The sequence below is a fragment of the Neolamprologus multifasciatus genome, chromosome 14 (genome assembly GCF_963576455.1).
Source record: "Neolamprologus multifasciatus chromosome 14, fNeoMul1.2, whole genome shotgun sequence".
NCBI classification, from domain to species: Eukaryota; Metazoa; Chordata; class Actinopteri; order Cichliformes; family Cichlidae; genus Neolamprologus; species Neolamprologus multifasciatus.
Window position 1 is genome coordinate 17,147,108 of NC_140452.1, and position 23,345 is coordinate 17,170,452.

A 23,345-nucleotide genomic window follows, 5' to 3' on the forward strand; every position below is an offset into this window, starting at 1 on the left:
TAACGGAAACAAAACATTAATCAAAAAATTGTTGAAACACAAATTACAACATTGTATAAAAATTACAATCATCAACTCAAATACTTGGTTCTAATTGAACAGAAATTTCTATGGACTCTCAAGAACTGTGTAGAACATGAATCAGTCTGTGTCAGATCCTGAATTTGAAATTTCCACTGAAGTCACGGGTAAGAGGCAAGTGGAACCAAGATCGAGGCCATTTGCTTTTTGAAGTTTGCAAAGACTGCTAAATTGTGCCAGTGATAGTTCACTCTTTGCAACATAGTACGCTGTTCTAAACAGATTTTTCAGGTTTATCTTTAGTATGTTATTTGCAATTGGTGTTTGTTCTGGGAAAGATATTGCAGACTGAGCAATAATGCATTTCTCATGGGTTCTAATGGGGGCCTTTCTTAAAATGACTGGTCCCAGTAACAAAGGCGCTTGTCGACTCAGAAATCGAGGGAAAACCAACAACACACCCGACAAAACATTATGTTATTTACACGGGTGCACATAAGTGGTCCGCATGTGCGCATTCGCTGTCAAAATAAAAGACGCGCACCAGATAAGAAGTTGCAACGCACGTTTGCGTCCATATAAAAGGCAGTGTTTTTGTCCGCTAGAGTGGGATTTTCACGGCACATTCTGCACCACATCTCCGTGCGTTCATTTGTTTGAAGCCAGCTCACCTCCTGCAACCACTTTTCCGTGAATACGAGCTTCTTTTGTGGTTCGGACTCCTTCTGACATTTCTTTGGAGGTGGAGGAACATCACAGTAATTGCTTAAAGGAGCTTCTTCGACATCTTTAAGAGTTCTAAACAAATGTCTGTCCTCCTCCTGAAAATCTTATGTATGCAAACAGGCGTTGCAACTTCTTATCTTGTGCGCGTCTTTTATTTTGACAGCGAATGCGCACCTGCGGACCACTTATGTGCAGCCCCGGTTATTTAGCTCGTCATATTGCAGCCGCAGAAATTCTTTTGTCCATGAAACCATAAAGCTGCACCTTCTTTTTGCCTTATAGTCTGATTTGTCATAACTTTTCCGTTTTGTGGTTAGCTTTTCTTTGGCTGTCACTTCTTCACCCTGACCGGTCTTATTTGGCTCAGCATTACTAAAATATATATCCTGCTGCTTTTACGCACGCACTCACATAACGCTCAGCGATTCTCTGCGCGATCAACCTCTCACATGTTTAAGCTGCGGGAGATTTCACTTGTCATGTTTGCATAGTAAGCTAACGATTGATAAGACGATATCAGAGGAATTGGTGCAAATTATCATCACTCACCAATCAGTGCTGTCGCTCTCTATACACAGTTCGCGCGATTGCAAAGTGAAAGCAAAAAACAAGCGCAAATTCTGGCTCACCAATGCCAATGACATAATTACCCAACTACATTTCCGAAAGAATGCAAAAGCATTGACGTATATTTTTCCCTTCCTATGATAGCCCGACGGGCAGGGCAGAGACAGGTTTTGGTAGCCCGACTGGAAAAATCGCTAGCCCCGGGACATCGGGCTAGCGATTTTGCGAGCCCTGCAGATAACTGCAGGAGGCAAGGAAAGCTTTACAAATGCTCCTTAAGTCACCAATTACACCCCCTCAAACACACTCACACAGTCGACAGGAGTCTTTGAGTCACTCAGGTAAGGTCTAACAGACACTGATCGGACACCTGTCAGTCAAAACAGCCACGCCCCTAACTATATATATTGAAATTCAAACAGGTGAGTTATTAACAAATCAACCCTCATTTTCAGGACTTTTATAGTGGAAAGCCAAAAATTAAAAATTTGGTTCAGAGGTTTGGGTTTTTCCTTTAATTTGTCACCCAATGGAATCTGCTAACCAATGCAATTTATTAAACTCAGACTTAAGAAGTCAATTTGTTGACAGGTTTATGCAAGAGGTGAAGGAAAGACAACATATTTATGAGGTGTAATGTCTGCAGCCGTTTCAGGACAAACACCTTGAACACATCTGTTTACATCAGTCTGCTAATAACAGCTGCAGGTTGCTAGTCTCCCAGATAGCAAGGAGACATTGAACAGATGTTGATTTTCCATCTGAACCATCAGAATCGTCATGCTTGAAATGTCAACACAAAACCAATGTTGAAACAACATTGAAATACTGATGAAACCTGACACTGACATTGAAATAACATTGATTCACTGTTGTTCTGTCATCGTTGATTGTTGATCTATTTATAGTTGACAAGGTGACAACAATCACGTTGAAAAACCATTGATTTATGGTTTCGCGGGAAATTAAAGCTGCTACCACTTGGACTATTCCATAGCCCCCCCTCTCACAGTGGTACATCCCTTCAGGTAACCATTGTCTTGTACAGTAGAGCGGGACATTAGATTTACTCTCAGCGGAATTGACCGGAGAAGGCATCAGTTCATGCACTGCACTGGCCTGCACCACGATTAATATATGGTAAGAATGAATGACTTTTGTTCTATTCGTTATTTCCACGGTTGCATTTGAATAACAGTAAAAAACAAACAAACTTGTTAATGTGAAGTTTCGGACAAAATGTGGGAGCCCGAAATTGTGTCTACTTTCATCTTACAATCCGGCAACAAATAAATTGCACTGCGAACAAAGTCAACAAAGAAAACATTTTCGTTTCATACTTTTCCGTTATATTCCCTTACAAAGCTAGCTAGCTAGCTTTAACGCTTCGAGGGTTCCTTTGTTCTTGCCGTCGCCTCGGCGCTTGACCCAGACTTTCGCTCTGTAGTTGCTTTTTAGCATAGTACTACAAAAAATTGTAAATCTGTGATATATGATTGATAAACGTAAAGGTAACTGTATAAATGTGTTCAATGACTTTGTTACTTTTAATGATTGGAGAGCACCCGCTTCGATTCGCACTCAATTCAAACTTTACGTTGCACGCTCACCTAACTTTACGTTGCACGCTCACCTAACTTTACGTTGCACGCTCACCTAACTTTACGTTGCACGCTCACCTACCTTGTGTTTGCACCTTTTGTCCACACGTAAACTGCGTTTTATTATTTATTTATTAGTTTTTCGCCTCTCACTGCTTAAGCCATTAATCTTTCTGGAATTGTTTTTTTAAACAGATGCGACCTCGCAAAAGATATTAGCTATGCTGTCAGACCTGACGACAGCTGTTAACGAACTCCGTGAGGAGGTCAGAGTAGGGCTGGGCGATATATCGATCTTTTAAAAAATATCGATATATTTTCATACGAGATATAAGATGTGACAATATCCTTTATATCGATATAGTCTATGTTACGTTATAATTATACTTGTGGAGCCACACGTTTGCCTCTCTTTCGTCCACTTTTGTCTCTACGCAACGTTACTCGGCCTCGCCCCTCCTTCACTGAACACAACTCCCCCTCCTCCCCCATAGCTTCACCTGCAGGCAGCGACACGATGGACACGGCAAATCTCCGTTAGCGAGTTGTGGGGCTGGACGGCGTCAACGTGTTAGCGAGCTAACCGCGCTAACGAGCTAACCATGCTAACGTCAGCCCACAGGGGCTGCACGGCCTAAAATCCCTTCATTTTCTCAAAAGTTGACAGCGCGGCTTATGTATGAATTCTGGTTGTGCTTACTGACCGCGAACCGATTTTAGGTGGTACACGGCGCTCAGCAATCTGTCAAAAAATGTTTTAGTACGACTTTGGTAAGCTAAGGAGATGCAGCGCTTGATAGATTGTCGGAGCATTACGGCTACCGTAGTCTGGAGCCTCGCGGAGTGATACGTACTGTGCTTCAACGTAATATTACCGTATTGTGTGTATAAGGGCCATAAATGGCACCTGTTAAGAGACATGGTTACAAAGAGGATTTCAAACTCAAGGCTGTCAGTCACGCAGTAGAAGTTGGGAACAGAGCAGCTGTGAAATCTGTCTTTGTTATTATGCTCAGCGTCTGTTAGTTTACATTTTGACTGCACAATTCTGAGCTTTTTGTTATGCACAAAAACAACATTGTTTTCTTTTATTTATGGAGCATGATTATTTAATAAATGCTCATAATTTCTTTTTGAGTAATTTCTTTATGTAAATCTATGCTGTATGTAAATAAAAATGCCTGTGTGACATCTGGGACACAGTGTGACTTATGGCTTTAAAAAAATATCGAGATATATATCTTATATCGCCACCCAGCTAAAAAATATCGAGATATGAATTTTGGGTCATATCGCCCAGCCCTAGGTCAGAGCCATCCGCCATCCCTGCTGAAATGAATCGGTAGATGCTGGGGTACTGCCTCTGGATTTGCCCTTGCACAACATTGAGGAGCTAAACAATGCAGAGGCAGCTCTTCAATCATAAGAGGCAAATAAGGCAATGGTAAGTATATAAAGGTTATGTACACTTTGTAACTATAAAGTGTAATAGCTGTCAGATGTGATTTAAATACATAACAACGGCCTGTTGATTAAACACACAAGCACTTGCATACACATTTAAGACATGAGACACGCTAATTCCATCTCTTAAAATGTGTCTATAGGTGAGACGCTTTGCCTTGATTGGAGGGACCACACTGGAGGTGCGAGTCCGCCTTGTAATGGCTTATGCCATTACAAATGAGCTGGCCTCGGTACTCAACTGGGCAGGGAAAAAAACCAAGGACCAGACAAAGCAAAAAATGGCATTTAAAGATACAGCGCTCTGCAAATGCATATATGGTGGTAAGTTTTACAGTTTTTTTTGCTATATTACTTTGTCTTTCTTAATAACAAGACTTTCATGTCCGGTTAATCTGGAGATGGAGTCTTTGGTCTTTGGCTTGTTTAGTCCTCGGGTTGTAGTTGTACAGCCCGAGGACCCCATGTTTATTTTGTTTTAAAGGATACACGGCACACCATGCTAAGACTTATCACTTTTTCCGCTCATAGCTCTTTGGGAATCAAATGCGGCAGTTTGCAGATTTACGCCTGGTGACTTTCATGTTTATCAGCCTAGGAGTTTACATACTTTCTCCCCGCTGAAGACAGTTAACAAGAGCTTATTCATGTGCTCTAATTCACTTTTTTTGTTTGTGTGTGTGTATTTTTTTCCTAGATGGCCTGACGCAGCAGTTAGGGGCAAACTCTATGTCCGAGTTTGTCTTTGCACAAGCAGTGCAGAAATGGCTCCGATACGCCCCAGATCGTATGGGTATGGGTGGTGCAGGACGCACATCATGCATCCCCATCCCAGAGTAAAAAATTACAAACTTCTGTGAAACATATAAATGTAAATAGGAAACTGTCTTTTAATAAAGTATTTAGCAAACGAAACATGCCTATTGACCTTTTTTTGTTTATTTTTTTTCTCTGTTACATCACATGCAATGCTTTCTTATTTTAGGATATTAATATTGACATGATACATTGTGAGACATTTGTTGTTGTTGTTTTTTTTTATAAAGGGTGTCCAATTTGAGGAATAAGTACAATTATGTGTTTAGGTGGTTTAAGTATTGATGGAAACATGCAGTAGTTTAGTATTGGTTAAAATACTTATAAAGAAAGTTAGATTTCCAGTCATGATTTAACTGTTTTAATAAAAAGCAACTGTGCGAAAGAGGTGGAAAATCAACACCATAGCTCAACAGTGTTTCAATATCAGAATCTGACATTGTTTCAATGTCAGGTTTCAACATTGATTCAACATCAAAACCTGACGTTGTTTCAACATTAAAAAAGGGTGCAAGAGTGACGTTAGGTCAACGTCACACTTCAACGTTGGTTCAATGACGTCGCCTGATATTGACTCCACGTTGTTTCAATGTTTCCTTGCTATCTGGGCTTCCTCCTTCCAGCAGCTCACAGTAAAGCTACTGTGTTGTGACGTGACTGGATTAACCCCTGGTATCTACAGACAGAGAGCTTTAACCATGGAGCAATAAGACCAATACCAGCCAAACATGGGTGTGGTTTCATGCGGGCACGAACAGACAACGGATGTGTGACACAAACAGCCCAAAGCAGATGTTGAAACATCGCATGATGTATGATATCATGTGACATCACAAAAATGCGTGTGGGGTGAAGAATTTTCACAATAATCTGGACCACAGTCCACCTGCCTCACTCTGCCTCAGATGAGATGACATTAATGAAGACTTTCGATGTTTACAGCTTTGTAAAGACACCCGGAGAGATTAAAATCGAACCGGAAACTCAAACGTTAACCATCAAAATTACTTACAATATCCCTAAACGTTTCTTTCGTTATTCTTGAAACCACACCACGCAAACACTTCTATTTTATCTTTTGTTTGTAGTCGAGTCTTATTTCACGAGCTACACTACTAAACCCATTCAAAATCTTGCAACAATTTTTAATCGTTGCCTTTATTGTGAAGGGCGCGCCGGATGTGTAAGTGAAAGCTAGCTAGCTTAAAAGATGAAGTTTTGCTCGAAGTTTTTTTATTATTCCTAAATCTTGTGATCTTAAGTGAAGGCGAGGAAATCGAAAGCGTGAACAAATACAGAGAGCCCTTTGCTGCAGGGCAGCTCTGTAGCACAATATTCATCTTTTTCCAGCGTTTTCTTATTTTAACGCAGACTCCAACAGTTCTGCGTCCCGTTTGCTAAGGAAAAAAGCGGCAAATTTAATAAAATATATTTGCATGAAAAAACAACAACCCAAAAAGTATTTAATAAGAGTTCCAGAGTGATTTACGACTGCAGAAGTAACTGCATTTCAGCAACGAGTTAGCTGTAACTAATTATATTCACCTGGAAATGGTTGTGTTTTGGTTCGGGCTCCCTGGCTGCTTCACTCCGCGTCTCTCGCTCTTTTCTCGGGTGGTTTTGGCGTGTTCTCCCCGTTTCTTTTGGTTACTTTGCGACCCTAAAAATAAAAACCACACAGAAACAGGCAGGAGGAGCTTCTGCGCTGCTGCTGTCACACCGACCAGCCCGCCTTCACCGAGGGAAGAGATGCGTTCACGTACCGCTCAGCCAAACCATTTCTCTCTCTTTTAATCAATTTTGGATTAAAGCGCTAAATCGAAGTAGAAATTGAGGAGGGATGGCACATTTATGAGATAAAAACTTACAAATTAAACTTTACAAGCAAAGTTACAAGAAAAAAAGACCGTTTTAAAAAAGCTAGCAATTTTACAAAAAATACAGTGAAAAAAAAAAGAATTTGTCAACTTTACTTTGGAAAAAATGTTTATTTTTAAGAAAAAAGTACAAATATATAAAAACCCTGTAAAATTTACAAAAAGAATTATAAGGAATACCCCCCCTAATTCTAATAAACTAACCAAACAAACAAACAAAAAAAATGTTAACTTTACACAAAAAATCTTAACGCTGTAAACAAAACACTGAAATAACCATTAAAAACTGTAAAATGAAATCAAATTAAAACAAATTCAGTAACAGTAGGTGATAAATTAATTAAGATCAGATGATTTTTTATCACGGAATTATTTACAATTAAAAGTTTTAAACAAGAAAAACGTCTTACTATGTTTTAAGCTGTAAGTTATTCATAGACGCGTTCCTTCTGGGCTTTTTGTTAAACAACGCTGACCTCTGGTGTCTGTTCCAGTAATTGACATGAGAGAACCATAAACACATGCATCATACTTACTACTTCTACTGCTAATAGTAAACATTAACATTTTAGCAATATTAATTGAAGTTTTATTTAATCAATAAATCCCCTGTCATTAAAATGCCTTCATGAAAAGAATAGAGACCACAAAGACAAACCCCTACAAGGTTAAGCAAATTATTTCAGAAAGAGGTAGCGCAACAGAAACAGATAAAATAAAATAAAGCAAGAACTAGCAAGTAATATGACCTACAAAGACCATGCATAACTTCCTTCCTCATAAAAACCATTAGTGAGTCCTTTACCACATTCTTTTTATCTTTTAATTCAAGAGAAGTTTTCATAGACTTGGTGTAGGTGTGTGTGACAGATCACCTGAGCCGTGTAGTCAGGCATCACCTGGTGTTCTCTCCAAGGCTGCTGGTTCTCTGTTCTTTTTGCCACAAACTCCTCCAGCTGCTCCACCTTCATTTTTAAACCTCTCTTTTGTGTTTCAGATGTATCGCTACATTCTTCCACAACACCTGTGAGTACTGTCACCTCAGTGATTTTACAAAAGAGAAAGTTGATGCGTGTTGCCTGAAGTTGTTGCATTGTTCTTGCAGCTTCACACACACTGGCACTGGATTCGTTACAAACTCATATCCAGGTGTTGCTTTTCTTTGTTTCCACAGCTTGTGCCATTCATCTTCAGTAAATCTTCTACTTTAAAGGAGGTTTCAAATCACAGTCTCTTCTGTGCTGCCATTACTTTCTTCAGATTTACTTCTATACAGTTTTAAGCTTTGCTTGGCTTATTTCATGTTTCATAGGTACCCTCAGCCCAGCTCGTTCAGATTAGCACATCTTATTTAGCATGGTCCAGTATTCCACACTCAAATGTGAATAACCAGCAATTAATCTGTGATTAAAGACACTTTTGCTAAGGCCAGAATGAACTGTTATGGGTTTAGGTGTACTCCCAGCTTACTTTTAGTACTTTCTGGGGAGCCGTCCATTTGTGTTTATAAAATACAGGTCAGTGGTACAAAGAATCAAGACTCTGTATATCCAAGGAGGTAGTGCGTACATGTACTGTATCAGTGTAACCAACCACAGGCAGATACCTGTCTGCACAGGGAGAAATAACACAAACAGATAATTACCTGTTTCCTGTGTTTGTTTATAGCAAGTAAAACAGTTTAAAGCAGCTCTGTTCAACACCTTACCAAATGTAAAATGTTTACAATTTAAAACTGCATCTTTATTCTATATCTATATATCTTTAAGCCCAACTCATAATGGACTATCTTACTTTGGAACATGAATTCGAGAGAAAGAGAACACTATGGGGTTAAAGGGGTTAGGGTACTCACTGACCTCACAGTCCATTTACTGTTATTCTGAAGTTGTGTGAGAAGTGCAGGTCATACAGAAGGCAGGTGAAAACAAAGCCACTGTCAGTGTGACGTTATTAATCTTTAACACCATCACAGCAGAAGACATCCACAGAGTCATGTGAGAAACTGCACTTTACACTTTGCTGGAGGAAACTGTAGCACCAGCACGAGCATCAGAGCCACGAGATCAGACTTAAAGGGATAACACGACCACATTAGGAAGGAACCACATCAGGTAAATATGAAACACGTGGGCTCTACTTTAGCTGCTTTATTATTTAAACTGTACTCATAGATTCACTCTTTTTGGTTTGAGTTAGTTTGCTGTGAACCAACTCACTCGACAGTTCACCTCATAAAATAATTAAAAAAGGCTGAGAGCAGAACTGAGGTATTTTCTAAAATACTGTCTCACTGTGGACAGTTTGTCATCTGATTTATTCGCACTGACTTGTTTCTCCTATAGCTGTAGGGGTCCTGTGATGTGTTCAGGTGCTCTTTTATTGTGAGTAAAAAACCTGAATCATCACTTTAAACAGCTGACTTTGAAACTTTGAATAGAAATGACAGTAAAGTCCTTTACAAGCACTCCTGTTACACCTTTAACAGAACAGAGTGGTTTGCAGAACTCACAATTTGATATACTCCTGATGCATCTTATATGGTGCAGCCAAGATGCTTGTTGTAATTAAATTTACAGCTCACTCAGGTATTTTACTCGCCAGAACAGGAATTTGATGGAAGTAATGGGACTGCTTCTCTTTTTGGATCTTGCCACAGTAACTTTGCACGATACATGATTCACAGTAGTCTTTATTTTAATCCTGGCTGTTTTCTGTAACAAGCTGTTTTAGCTTTTCGCCCTTGTTTGCATTTACCTTCTAAACTAAAAGCTCCTTACCACAAGCTGGGAATGTTTTCAGCTGCTCTTCTTCTGACTTGCAGGTCTAGCATTCACTTTCTTTCAGCTCCGTTCAGCATCTACAAGCTCCACTTTCTTCCTAACTTGAATTATTGTACTTTTACTGGCTGCTGTTTTTAGACTGAATTTGGACACATTTAATTTCATGTGCGATCACACACTCGTGTCTTTTACTGCCCTCAAACTGTAAAAACCAGCTGACTTTTATTTCCTCTGCAGGTTTAAAATGTTAACCAGGTGGTTAACATTCACAGCCTTCCTCGCTGTCCCAGCCAATCCAGGAAGAGGAGCTACCGGCCAGGGCACTCTGACTGTGGCCCCCACCTGCCGGGTCAAAGGTCATCCAGAGGTGGAGCTGACTTTACACTGTGGAGCTGGAAAGGATTTAGGTGAGTGAAGACTCCATCTCACTCTGCTCTCTGAAGGCAAACGCTGACTTCTGTTAAATGTAGAAAGCGGTCACGTTCCTGCTGTAAATATTTCAGATTGTACATTAATAGAAACCAATCATTCTGAGGAATCTAAAGCGATAACACTTTATAATAATTTTGGCTAACAATGAAACTTTAATTATTCAAGTATACTAGCTGCTAAATAGCTGGTTTGTGAATCAGACGCAACTACACAATAAAACACAGATAATGCTTACAGATGTTCACTGTGTTTAAATCAGGTGTAGTAGGTGGATGGGGTTGCCCACTGCGCCTGCTGTGTGTCCCTCTGTGTTGTGTTGCAGGTTCTCAGTAGGTGGAGTTATTTAGTGCACCTGGCCGGCCTCCCTGGAGCATATAAGAGCTGACTGTCTCCATCACACACCCAACATTCAAACACTCATCCAGCTGCTAACCCAAACTAACACACCTGAAGATGTTTACTCTGTTTTTTGTCTCTTTTGGTTAATAAATCAGAAAATTTGTGTCTCTCTGGGTCTCTGACACCAGCAGCTCTGACATGAGAGAAAACTTTCAGTGAACTACGGTACTGAACGTTGGTGGTGTCCCACTTATTACTGTTGATTATCATGAAGTGTAACCAATAATTTTTTAAAACAGAAAGGCCTTTATTTCATTTTTTTTTCTTAAAAAATAAGCTGTTTAGCTCCTCCCCTTTAATGCACCTTTCTTCTGACTAGCTACCCCTCACAAACAGAGGGTTTGAAAAGCAGGTGGGCGGAGCTTCTGTGCTTACAGCCATAGCTTTGTGCCCATTTCAATAGATAAACCATAACTGTTTATAAAAGATGGATGGATTCTATTTATTATTTATTTTGGAACCAGTCTCGAGTGGACAAAAGAGGAACTGCAGCATTGCCACGTGAGACACAAAGGAAAGGTTTTTGTGACTCTCTCTCTTTTGGTACTCATGAAATCATTACTCCTCACCTGTACCTGCTTCTTCTCTCATATGCAGGTGTGGTCCAGTACTGGCACACCCCCTTTGGCGACCTCCACACTCCTGGTTCCCATGGTAAACTGGACCCCGTCGTCATGCACCATGACGGGAGCCTGCTGGTCCCCAACACCAGTGCTCTCCACAGTGGCCTGTACTACTGCCTCCTGCAGCACACAGAGGGAACTACACTGTGGCCGTATGAGCTCCACGTCGGTCACGTTGGTCAAAACCTTCAGGAACTGGGAGAATACGAGCGAAGCAGCCGCTGTGCTGCGTTCAGGTTCAGGAGGGATGCTGAGTCTGAGGAGGCGAAGCAGGCAGGTGTTTCAGCTGAGCTGTTTGCAGGAGCTGTGGCTGCATCAGTGCTGCTGACCTTTGTGTTGGGATTCAGCATCGGAGCTTTTAGCAGGACTCGTGTTCTCAGGTGAGTTCAGGGACTTACGTCATTATTGGTGCCTCTTGAAGAAGTTTTAACCCAAGCTAAATCACCAGCATTGTAATCAATGTATTTTTAAACAAGTATAGAGAAAGATGCAAACACTAGATAATCTCAGTGTGAGCCAATGAGAACACCACATGTGGACTGACCCTTTTTACATTAAAAGGTCTGTTTTTTCCTCTCAGGTGTTTAGGGGCAGTCAGGGCAAAGCTGCGGTCACCAAAACGAGGACGAAAGCGCCAAAGCGACACAACTGACCACGGCCCCGAGGTCAGCATGGCAACCCTGCCGCCCACGAACGAGAACCCGGCCTCTGAAAACGACCAGGTGGTGCACAACAACTCTGCGCCTAACCTGTCTCCTCCTGCCAAACCTCAGAGAAGCTTCCGGCACAAACGAGAGGAAGACGAGCCACCAGAGACCACTGCATATCTGGAAGGATGTGACTACAAGGAGGAGGAGGAGGAGGAAGAAGAAGAGGGAAGATGCGCAGAGAACAGAAATAAAGGCAGTGATAAGGAGTTAGAAGAGGGGGAGAAAGAGAGCCGGTTTGGTCGCTTGTATCTGATAGGAGAGGATGGAGAGAGTCAAAGTGAAACAGATGAGGATGAGGAGGACAAACATGGAAGCGAGAGCAGGGAGGTGAAGATGAGTATGGTGCAGGAGGAAGAGGAGGCAGCGGCTGGTGAGGAGAAAGATGGTGAGACGGAGATTTCCAAAGATTCTGAAAAGTCATCTTTTGAAAGTGAAGATGAGGAGACAGGAGGCAAAAACCAGGAGGTGACCGATCAAGGAGCGCTGCCGCCCTCCCCTCCACGCCCAGCCCGCCGCAGCCGCGTCATCCGCCTGTACCAATATGACGAGGTCGGCCAGCGATACGGCCACCTTCCAGACCCTGGCCCCGACGCTCCTCTCCCCTCCCCCAGATTCAAACAGCGCTCCGTCTCTTTGACGCGCCTTTCCGCCATCATGGCTGCAGCCTCAACAGGGCCACTGGACCAGAGACAACAGGAAGAAAGACAGTGAGCAGACGTCAAACTTCCACATGGACATTTGATAGATGCTACAGAGAGTGGACAAAATAATGACAACACCATGGCTCAAGTCGAGTCCAGCTCTACAAACTTTGTTTGGAAGGGTCGCCACATTTAGCGCCACAAACCGAGCCTGCGTTACGCTTTACTGCTACCCCTCAGGACAATAAAGGACAAAGTCTCACACATTCTTCAAGTTTCCAAAGTAAAATAATTAGGGGGCATACCATATAATGCATGAGTGGGGAGTCCATTCTTCAAAAGTTAAATGCTTTCTTTGGCACAGATGTTCAGTGCATATTATTATTATTTGTCATAAGTTATATTTGCATTATAACTATATATATAATTTCCACTCCTGAACGAAGCAGAACAGCCATCTCCCAGTGGCTGAACTGAAATGATGCACACCTGTACCTGATATGTTGGGTGTGGAATCGATGTATACATACCCTAAGACTGGACACTGTATTTTTATGAGGTCTGACGGGTGAATCTGCACACGCACTTTTTATATCTGGAAATCAATTTTTGCATAAATTTAAAAAAAAAGCTAAAGCCATCATCAAAGTAATGCTATGACTTCATCCTGAATCATCTTTGCATCCTGCTGATGAGATAACAGCTGAAGCTGAACTAGGCTTCACTTTTGTAATACCACTTTGTACCACAAAGTGGTACGTGCCATGTCTGTGTGCATTTTTATTGGGACTGTGGTGACATTTGAAACTAATGAGAACCCTTCTTGCACTAATGCTTGTTCCCATCACATTTACCCAGGTTTCTGCAGAGACTGACACCTGATGGTTTTTGAAGGACAATAGGGGCAAATCTCTAAACTATGAAAAAGTAAAACAGCATAAGACTGATCATATGGACCAGAGGTCACAAGGTGCAGGCACAACACCTGAAATAGGGCAGCATGGGCGTGAATGGAGGTTAATGCTGTTACCTCAGAGCACGGCCTGGTTTAAAGACATCCACGTTTGGTTAACTGGTCATGTATGTGAGGTAGATGAAGTCCTTTAAGTGTGAGCAGTTAAACTGTGACTTGTGTATGGATGAAATGTGAGTAAATTACTTGCCGCTTCTGAGAATGCTGGTTTACACATTCTAAATTGATGTGCAGCTTAAAATTTGTTGTAGGGCCCAGATTATACCGTGCAAGGCATACAACATGAACAGTAAGGGTTAACCAGCCAAGAATATATTCTTATTTACAGCAGTGAAAGAGTCTCATGAGTAAATGTGGAGAAGTCCAAGAAGAAATGTGAAACATTATGAGCTCTGGGGAAACAACTCCCCCTGCTGGTCACAGTTTTAGTTGACATTTGCAGCTGGTAATTTTAGAAAGTACCTTTAAAGTTGTTTTTTTTTTTAAAGCATTCACTAAATTAACTGCCCAGAGGGGTTTCAGGATAGCTGTAGAGTGGTGAGACTTGCGTCTAGTAGGTGAGGTGCTGGTTATCTGGCATGATGTGGCCTAATAAGAAGTGTTAGGAGGTAAAGGGATAACTGCTGTATCTGTTCAGGGGTTGCTGGACTGACACCTAAAAAAGAAATGGTAAATTAATTCTTCAGGCTGACCATGCATTAGTGTGAAAACACGGTGCAGGAGTGGCGAATGAAACCTGGGCTCTGCAGCTTGATGAATTTCCATTTCCTTTTTATTACTGTGAAAACTTCTATAAACAAGACACAAAAATGGGGGGAAAAAAAAAACAAAAACATTAAACATAAATTCCACAGCTCTCCTCAGTCCCTTTTCCCTCTGACAGTTTCTTCTGTTGAAATTAACACTATAAAAAAAAAAAAGTCTTCTCAGCGGGAGGAAGGCCTCTTAGCATTTGGACGATGGTGCACAGACGCCTCTAACGGGATTCGAAGGTCCACAGGGACAAGGTTGTACTCCATATTTCTGTGTATGTGTGGATGAAAACTTTTTCCAAACAGACTCCTTCCCGGGTTCTCAGTTTTCTCCCTCTTCATCCTTTTGTTTTTGTGGTTGTTAATGCTATGAAGCTGACCAACTTCTTCGCCATTCAACGAACTCGTCTAGAAGCACCGGCCCTGCAGAAAAAAAAACAAAACTCGTAAATATAGACAAAGGTGCGCCTGCACGTTATTACTGTTCAGTGAAGACATAAAGCCATTTTAAGATTTAAAACTGAAATGCTTGTTTAAAATTCTTTTGCAGTTATACATGTTGAAAAGTTTGCTTAAACAGCTGGCCATTTAACACTTAGAAAATAAAGGAATCTTAAAATCAATACAAAAATGGAGGGAAGCTGGTGTAAATTTATTAACATCAGGACTGCTGTGGCATTTTGGACTACAAGTGATGGACAGATGTTAGATTTCCTTTCACAGAAATGAGTAAGCCATCATGGAAGACCCCCCAGAATTATAACATGCTCATCCTTCTGTCATAAGAGCGTGAACCGATCCAGATGTGTTCTTGTGTAATATGACAAACTGTGCGACAGCGGCCATTCCCAAACCAAAGCCCTGGATGGTCCAGGTGGGGCGATAACTGGCCAACACATCCTATTCCATGTTTGGACCTTTCATTATGGTTTCTATTCCCGCCTTGAAGCAGCTCTGTGAAAGAGGCCTGCACTATTTTCCTAGTACAAGTGGTACTCACAAGCTCCATCCTCATCGTAGTTACTGAGGTCTGGGTTGATGGTCCGGCTGAACTCCAGAACATTATACCACTGGTCTTTATTCAATCCCTTGTACTTGGACTGCTGCGGGAGACATTAATGGGAGGGAGACAGTGAGGACAGAGGAGTGAAGAGCTGTTTGAAGATGAGCTGATTTCACATCTCCTTTATCAGAGCAATGAGATTTACCTCCAGGAACTGGCTGAAGACTGGGAAGAGCGGCCATGACCTTCCCAGCAGCAGAGCCAGCATTAATTTTGCCGTGTCCATGTCCAAACTCCTCTGGTTCTTATCCTGAGGACAGAAGCAACTCAGTGAGTGAGCTCAGTAATAAGTGCAGCAGTTCATATCTCTTATGATCCCATGAGTGCGCTGATGAGCGTTTCCCCACAATCCCATTAGTCATAACAGTTAAACCTAACTGCACAGTCGCTGCACTGAAATTGAAAAGACACTCCCTCATTTATGGTTATTTAAAAAAAAAACAAAAAAACAAAAACAATATCCAGCTGCATCAGCAGGGAGATTCACTGCATCAAGCTCAGAGTCAGAATTCAGAGACTTGATCTGAAAGCCTGTGTTGGTGAAGTTAAGCTTCATTTATTGTCACCACACCAAATCTTTTCAGATGCTCAGAGTTTAAATGTAGCATCTGCTCCTCCTGGTTAAAACATGGTCACCCATAGGGAACTATTTTGTGGTAATTTGGTGCTTTTAAATTATTATTTTTATTCCAACTTTTCCTCATAACAATCACAAAGTCAGGAGCACAAACACTGCAGACATATTACAAAACTATGTTCAAGGGTTTTTACAGGTTTAACCAAATAATAACAATAAAAAATAAATAGACTCACTCTGGCAAAGTCAAAGGCGTATCTGTAGATATTTTTAAAGGTCGCAGCATCGTTGAGCTCACTGCGCAGGTGATCAAGTTTACTTCGTAATCTCTCTGTGCAGTCACACCTGCATGTAGACGAAGAAAACGCATTTAAGTGTATTTGTAACCTCAACCACAAATAAACTGAAAGAATAAGATTTCTTACTGTAATATCGTCATTCCCCTGAGCCACTCGTCTTTTGTGAAGTACCCCATGTTTGCTGCTTCTAGATGCCACGCTAAAACTAACATGATAATCTGCAGGAAAGAAAGAGGAGATTCAAACAAGTGTAAGAAAGCTTGTTTCCTACCATCTTTATTTTTCACAGAAAAACCATTTGTTGCTAAAATAAAGCTCCATAAAACATTCTCACATCATGAGTGCCTCTCAGTCTCTTTTCTGAGTGTTACCCTATGACTCCTGATGGTCAGGAGTTCATCAGGTAAGGGACATGCAGAGTGACTAAGAGCTGCTGACTTACATTCTCTGGTTCCACGCCGATGTCCTCACAGAACTTCTCCATGGCCTCTGGGCCGAACACCTTGTCGGGGGCAGCGTACTTGTGGAACCAGGCCAGGCACTTCTTACTGGAAAAAGGCTTCTCAGTGTTGATCGGCCTCGGACCGCGGACCAGAGGTCGGGTAAAACTTCGGCACAGACCAAACATTTTAAAGATAAATGTGCAGTCATAACTTCAGGAGGTTGTTACATGGCAGCTATACAACAGCTGGACTACAGTCAAAGCAAAAATATAACAAAGGATTTCACCCTGTGAGAGCTGGGATAGGCTCCAGCAGTAAAGTGGCTCAGAAAACAGCCTGTCAGTATTTCCTGCAGATTAATGGCAGCGCGGTGGCTCAGTGGTTACCACAGCTGCCTCACAGCTGGATGTTCTCCAAGAACATTGGTGTATCCAGTCAGCCAGCTAGTTTAGAATCAACTGCTACCAACTGTCACCATATTTCATTGAAAACCTGAAATTAAGTCTGCACGGACATTTAGGATGTACAGAGCTGAGGCACTGATGGATTATCCATCTCATTTATATCCAAGAATAAAGCAAAGGTACCTAATAAAGTGGCACTTTAGATACTCTCCTACAGTCCTGAAGACTGAGGCAGTGATGATTAAGATGACAAGTATGTGCTGAGTGCCTCGATTAGTAAGGAGCATAACTCACAACATGTGTGAAGATGTGTTTTGGCTACATCCTCACTGTGACTGCAGCATGAGCATTCATCTACACTCTTAATACACAATGAAGAAGAAGAGGAGAAGGTGAAGGGCTCAGAAAACCTACACCTGGCTGAGAGAGCATCGAACTCACAAGGTTCAAGAAGCACGAAGGATGGATAGAAGACAAAGGTTAGCGTTGCAGACACAGGACACACTCAGTGTGAGCAGATATATCTGTTTACCTCGTAATTTTACAGTTCTGCTCATGATCATCTGCATCAGGCAGCTTCCTCTTCTTCACAGGCATCACGGCACCTTTACTGGGCTTCACTAACTGGGCTACATTTACAGAGCAAAGACAACAGTCAAACATCCGTTTGACCCTGGAGTGACTGAGCCATCTTAGCAGCTACAACAACTCAAGTACATTTATAGAAATGCTTTACTTTGTATGTTTCATACCCAAAACATTTCCTCCATCTATGATAGGTATTCTAAAATTCAAAACATTCAAAATACTTTGATTACTGAATTATCTGAAAGGGTAACTGTCAAAATGAGACAGCCAATTATGGAATAAGTATTGGAGAAGCACTGACGCAGTGTAAGAATCAGTTAATCTAATCTTGTGGTCAAAAATGTGGACTTTTAAGTTCTGTGTTCTTTTATTAGTTTAACGTCAGTAGCAAATCAGTACGTCTTTGGGCTTTAAGCATCTGCCTTCTGCAGCGGCAGGTGTGAAAAAATTTAATAAAATCAAAGCCTGTGTTTTTTAAAAACATACTTCTATTTCTAAACATCTTTCTATTACCCTTCCCTGTTAAAATATTAGAAGTAAACTGATAAATTCATGTTGTGAAACATTCTTATGATTAAAAAAAATAAAATAACAGCACACAGATATATATGAGATGTGTGAGAGGTTGTACCTGTATACTTCTGCCTGCCTTGTCCATTCAAATCTAAGCAATGCTAGAATAAAAAAAAAAACAACCAAAAAAAAAAACAAACAGAAAACTGGTTAAAAAAAAAAAAAACAGTCTCTGCACAGCACCTGATAAGCTGATGGATGCTGTACGCTAAAGTCCAGCAGTATTATCACTTTAAACGTGCCGGACTACACCGGCGTTGTCTGCTACACACAAATCAACACAAATACTCACAAGCTTGTCCAGCGTTTCTGACAGCGTGCTGAAGTTTGCCAGGCTGTGAGGACTTTTCCTACGAGAAAGCACACAAGCACTGACTCAGCATCATTCAGGGAACGTCGGCCAAGGAAGACCGAAGGCATCGGCCAAAACACATGCGAGGCATTACTAACACCACCATCACTTTGAAACCAAGAGGAAAAATCTGATCATAGGTCAAAGACCTCAGATGAGATCCAAAATGTTTTTATAGTTTCTGTAAACCAGGAAGGTTTAGGGTAAATATCTGATACTGAGACTATGAATGCGGAGTCTCAGGAGCGCAGCTCAGGTTCATTCAGAATGATAGATGCTTGAAGTCTCTAAAATATTTGGATTTGTGTGGTGTTCTCTCATTCTGCTAATATGAATTTGAGTCATTTTCAAGATATTTATGAAATTATCAAAATAACAACACTAGAATTATTAATTTTTTTTTTTTTTACAACTATTTTCAAAATTTAAATGAAGATTGAAGAAAATTTATTTAACACTGGCATGAGGTGAGTACTTTGTATCAGCAGATTTCCAAAGCAGAGGCATTCGGATCATATCTGTGTGTCGTTGTTAATTGAAGTTTCATTGCAGTTGCCCTCCTGGCCTTACAGTCAACTGAACGTTCAGAAATTCAGGGAAAGAACCGATTTCTGCCTTTAGAGCTGTGATTTTTAAGCCTCTGTGCCAAAGCAAAACAAACAGCAAACCAAAAACCTGTCGTCATATGTGCAGAATGTCATACTCTCTCATTTTAAATATCATCACTTCTTTTGATTGCAATGTTAGCTGATTTTAAGAACTACAATGAGCACCACTAAAGTATGACTTGCATCCATCCTCTTATCACACAAGAACACATACATTGTATGGTCAGAAATATGGGGACACACACCTCTTAGTCTCTGAATTCAGATGTTTTTAGTTCCATAGCCACAGGTGTATAAAATCAAGCAGTCAACCTTTAGAATGACTTGTGAAAGAATGGGTCGTTCTACAGAATTAACAGAAATTGAGTACTACTGAAACAGGATGCCACTGTTGCAACAGGTCAGCGGGTGAAATTTCTTCCCTTTTAGATATTCCGCAGTCAGCTGTATTATTGTAAAGTGGACGTGTTCAGGAATCAATAACTCATCCACGATCATCCAGATCATGTAAAGTTACAGAGTGCGATCGCTGCGTGCTGAGGTGTAAAGCACATATGTTCTGCTGACTCAGTAACTGCAGACCTCAAAACCTCTGACATTAAGATCAGCATGTAAACTGTACACTGGGAGCTTCATGGCATGGGTTTCTATGGCAGAGCAGCTCCTGTGGGTGTATTATGTGGGCAGCCTAGAAATTTTGTTTATGTAGTGTAGATTCCTGCTGCCTCTGGTTCAGACGCAGCTCTCTTCTACCCTTTTAAAGCAGGTTTAGTCTCTCTATAAAAGGATGTTCAGTTTCCAAGGCCCTCTTTAGCTCACTATATCAGCATTAACAGATTAACTCAGGCTGAAGGCTGCTGACATCACAAGTCCAGCTGCTCAATTATATCTCCTCACTATCAATCAGGCCAATGAGGTCAACTGAAATGACATTTAGTACTTTTTGTGGAGTTACAATGTTTCGTTGATGCAGAAATCTCTGGGGACACCTTGACTTGCCTCAGGGCAGCACTGGGGAACCACAGCCTTTAAGTATAGGATCCATTGGAAGTTATGATCATATGTAGACATGATCCCATGTAGACATGATTACAGACACATACACAACAATGAATTCTGTGACTATACTCCCCATTAGGATCATTCAAGTGATTCCTGGAGATGATGTGTGGAGAGGCAGAGTGTGCCATCGCAGCAGCTGTCACAAGTACGATTCATAAATGCACAAAATTCACTTGAGTACTGTTAAAATGAATGGTGACGCCATTGTTGGAGATTGAAATGGGCCAGTTCGGAAACACTGTTTTTGTTCGGTTCGGCCTGCATAGCTGGTTAAAAGGAAGGAGCAAACAGGGACTGCCTCATCACACTAAATTTCCGTTTTCGTGTTCAGACTTGATATAAAAGCTCACTAGAAGAACGAGGACACTGCTCGGCAGAAAACAGGCGTTGTCACGTTTGCATTTCAACAAAAAACACCAAACGTAAATGTCGCGCAGCTGCAGTGTCTGTGACATTAAACGTGAACTTTTTCCAGCGTTTGAACTGTTAAAAATAAACATGGTAACGACAGCACTGCTGCAGAACCAGTTTAAAAAGCTCTGTGGGAAACACACGTCACCATTCCTCCACCACACACACCTAAAACACAAGACACAGGTACATATTGAATAAAAAGTCTGTTAAGGGTCTGGACTCTGTTAAACTTTAAACTAAAATCCAAACGGCTGCGGGTCTCTGCCGTTAATGCTAACGTTAGCTAACCAGGCTAGAATGACTAATAGCAGACTTCGTGCCAGGATATCGCATTTTGTCGCCACTTAAATGTTACAAAAACATGATTCGTATTACAAATTCCACATTTATCTCCTTCATTTTCTTCAGAGAGTCAGTCTTGACTCACAGTGAACCTCTTTTGTTTGCTAGCTAACATTAGTGGCGCACCGCGGGTTTCAGAGCTGCTCCGCTAACGTCTGCTAATGTGTCAAAACACGCGTCAAAAGTCTTTAAATCACTCGCATCATAATTAGTGGCAAATATAAGACAGATACCTGGGGCAACACCTGGTAATTGATAGGGCACTCTTTTAAACACTTACCACTTTCAGTCACACTCAGACTACTGTCACAGTTCCACCTGCTTCTCTTATGCCGGAGTTTTGGCTGGAGCCGGCGCTTCCGCGAGAGTGGACGATACCACCGCTTTATGGGGGTGCAATACAAAATTAGCGTTTCCCTGTTCAGAGAAATGTGCGAGAACGCTCTTTTTTAAGAATGGATGTTTATAAAACACGACATTTAACCTCAATTACAAGAAGGATATATGGTCTTAGACAACAGTTATCCAAACGACAACATCTGATGGTTGAAATGTACACCCCGAAGAGCCGAATATATCGTTTTAGTTTTAAAGAAATAGTCCCTTATTTGTGGCTCACATGCTCACATGTACTCATGTCCATGCATCCATTCATCCCAGCTGTCATAGGGCGAGAGGCAGGGTGTAATAAAGTTTAAAATATTTTTAACATTTATACAAAACTGTAAAATCTCTCTGATTCACATCACTCTGAGTTAACGACAAGCAAGGTTATCCTAGTTAACTAAAGCGAAACATTGAGGTTAGGTTAATTATAGTGAAATTGCAAATAAAAAAGTAAAATGAAAAACAAAATCTCTGTCATGGACAGTGCCCAGGAGAGGTGGAGAGGAGATGCAGGCTAGATGCACTGGGTGTAGACGGGTGACAGCGGTGACGTGATTTATGACAGAAAGGTAGTGATAGCGAGAGTAAAAGAGAAGCTCTCCATAACCTGCTGTGATGTATGGTTTGGAGACAGGACGTGAGGCCAAAGACAGAGGAGTTGATGATGTTTGTTGGGAGTGAGCAGGATGGACAGGATAGAGGCAGGTGATCCACAGATAATCCTGCAGTGAGAGCTTCTCCTTTAATAACACAATTTATCTGCAAAATAACAAGTTTAAAAATAAATGTTATGGATAAAAAAGTATAATCTACATGCAAAATATAGTTTAGTAGAAACATATGCATATAACAGGTGTCATTATATGACCCCCTGCTGGTCTCTAGTCTTTGTTTTTATAGGATTAGTAAGCAAAAGACCATTTGACCTGAGACTTGTGTAGTGTTTATTAACTCAGAGTTAGTGTTTATACTGAGGGTTGTTGGAACATTAATAAACCCAGTGTTCCTGTAACTGTGCGGTGTATGGAGCACATGATTGTGGCCCATACACCATCTCTTAAAATGTAAATATTCAGCAAAAATTCTCATAGATTTCTTTAAAAGAAAAACTTAAATAAAAAAAAAAATCTAGGTCATTCACAGTAACATTGCATTTGTTTATTTACCATTTTCTTAATTAAGTTAATATGAAGTAAGATTAGATTAGATGAAACTTTATTAATCCCTCGGGTGGGTTCCTCCAGGAAATTTAACTGCAGAATAAGTCTGCAAACTACATCAAGTCCTTGTGATTTATCTTCTTGATAAATAAACACCTGAGTATAACCCACTTGTGTTAAATTGAGGTCATTTGTTTTTTTTGAAGCAATAAGCTCAAGTAATTTCTTTAAATGCATCCAACTTATTAAATTTTACAGCAGCTGGAAGTAGGAAGAAAATATTTGTCTTTATTTTGCCAGTAAATAAATTATTCAACTTTAAAAAAAAAAAAAAAAAAATTTAAAACAAGCAAAAACAAAGCAGTACTCAAAAGAAGCACTCTCATCTCACTTTGATTTTTTTCTTTTATTGCCAACACACACTTTTAAAGTCCTTCCTTGATGTCATAGCAAACATTCAGCTGGTTTTCAGGCTGTGGCTGATTGTGTTTAGTTCAAGTGTTGTCGTCACACAAGGCTACAGTAAAATCTGACTTCTGTGAAGTGCAGGCCAGGTTTTCACATGAGACAACCAAAAGAAAAAGAAAAGAATCACTCACAGTCTTTTAACTTCAGCTGTGGTTAATCCAAATGTTTCAAACCAGAGTAAAATGCAAAAATCAGACAATATATCTTTAAAAAAGGGGAG

General features: G+C 40.8%; 3 protein-coding genes across 6 annotated transcripts in view; 1 reads left to right on the forward strand and 2 right to left on the reverse strand.

Annotated features, from left to right (window-relative positions):
• The window catches only part of LOC146503840 (calpain-5-like), a 42,233-nt gene extending 35,383 nt beyond the window's left edge, over positions 1-6,850 (reverse strand). The window contains exon 1 of one of the 2 annotated variants that reach the window (XM_085183898.1): positions 6,741-6,850. The gene's annotated coding sequence lies outside the window, so the exon portion shown is untranslated. The remainder of the gene's footprint in view (positions 1-6,740) is intronic. The other variant, XM_085183899.1, reaches the window with a different exon arrangement.
• A 166-nt stretch (positions 6,851-7,016) lies between these two features.
• LOC146503842 (uncharacterized) lies at positions 7,017-13,831 on the forward strand. 3 transcript variants are annotated; one of them, XM_085183911.1, is made up of 4 exons: positions 7,017-9,186; positions 10,093-10,262; positions 11,284-11,689; positions 11,890-13,831. In XM_085183911.1, exons 2-4 carry the CDS (start codon positions 10,100-10,102, stop codon positions 12,728-12,730), a joined length of 1,410 nt encoding a protein of 469 aa, XP_085040037.1. In that variant the 5' UTR covers positions 7,017-9,186; positions 10,093-10,099; the 3' UTR covers positions 12,731-13,831. The 3 variants fall into 3 exon arrangements, with proteins under 3 accessions (XP_085040037.1, XP_085040038.1, XP_085040036.1); XM_085183912.1 differs by having other exon boundaries at positions 7,017-10,262; XM_085183910.1 differs by lacking the exon at positions 7,017-9,186 and having other exon boundaries at positions 10,180-11,689.
• A 272-nt stretch (positions 13,832-14,103) lies between these two features.
• Positions 14,104-21,522, reverse strand: dcun1d5 (DCN1, defective in cullin neddylation 1, domain containing 5 (S. cerevisiae)). The gene is made up of 10 exons (XM_085183922.1): positions 21,391-21,522; positions 18,625-18,682; positions 18,391-18,433; positions 17,704-17,800; positions 16,767-16,932; positions 16,451-16,542; positions 16,262-16,370; positions 15,594-15,698; positions 15,386-15,488; positions 14,104-14,808 (listed from the first exon to the last, which is right to left on the reverse strand). Exons 4-10 carry the CDS (start codon positions 17,766-17,768, stop codon positions 14,753-14,755), a joined length of 696 nt encoding a protein of 231 aa, XP_085040048.1. The 5' UTR covers positions 17,769-17,800; positions 18,391-18,433; positions 18,625-18,682; positions 21,391-21,522; the 3' UTR covers positions 14,104-14,752.
• Positions 21,523-23,345: the final 1,823 nt, after the last annotated feature.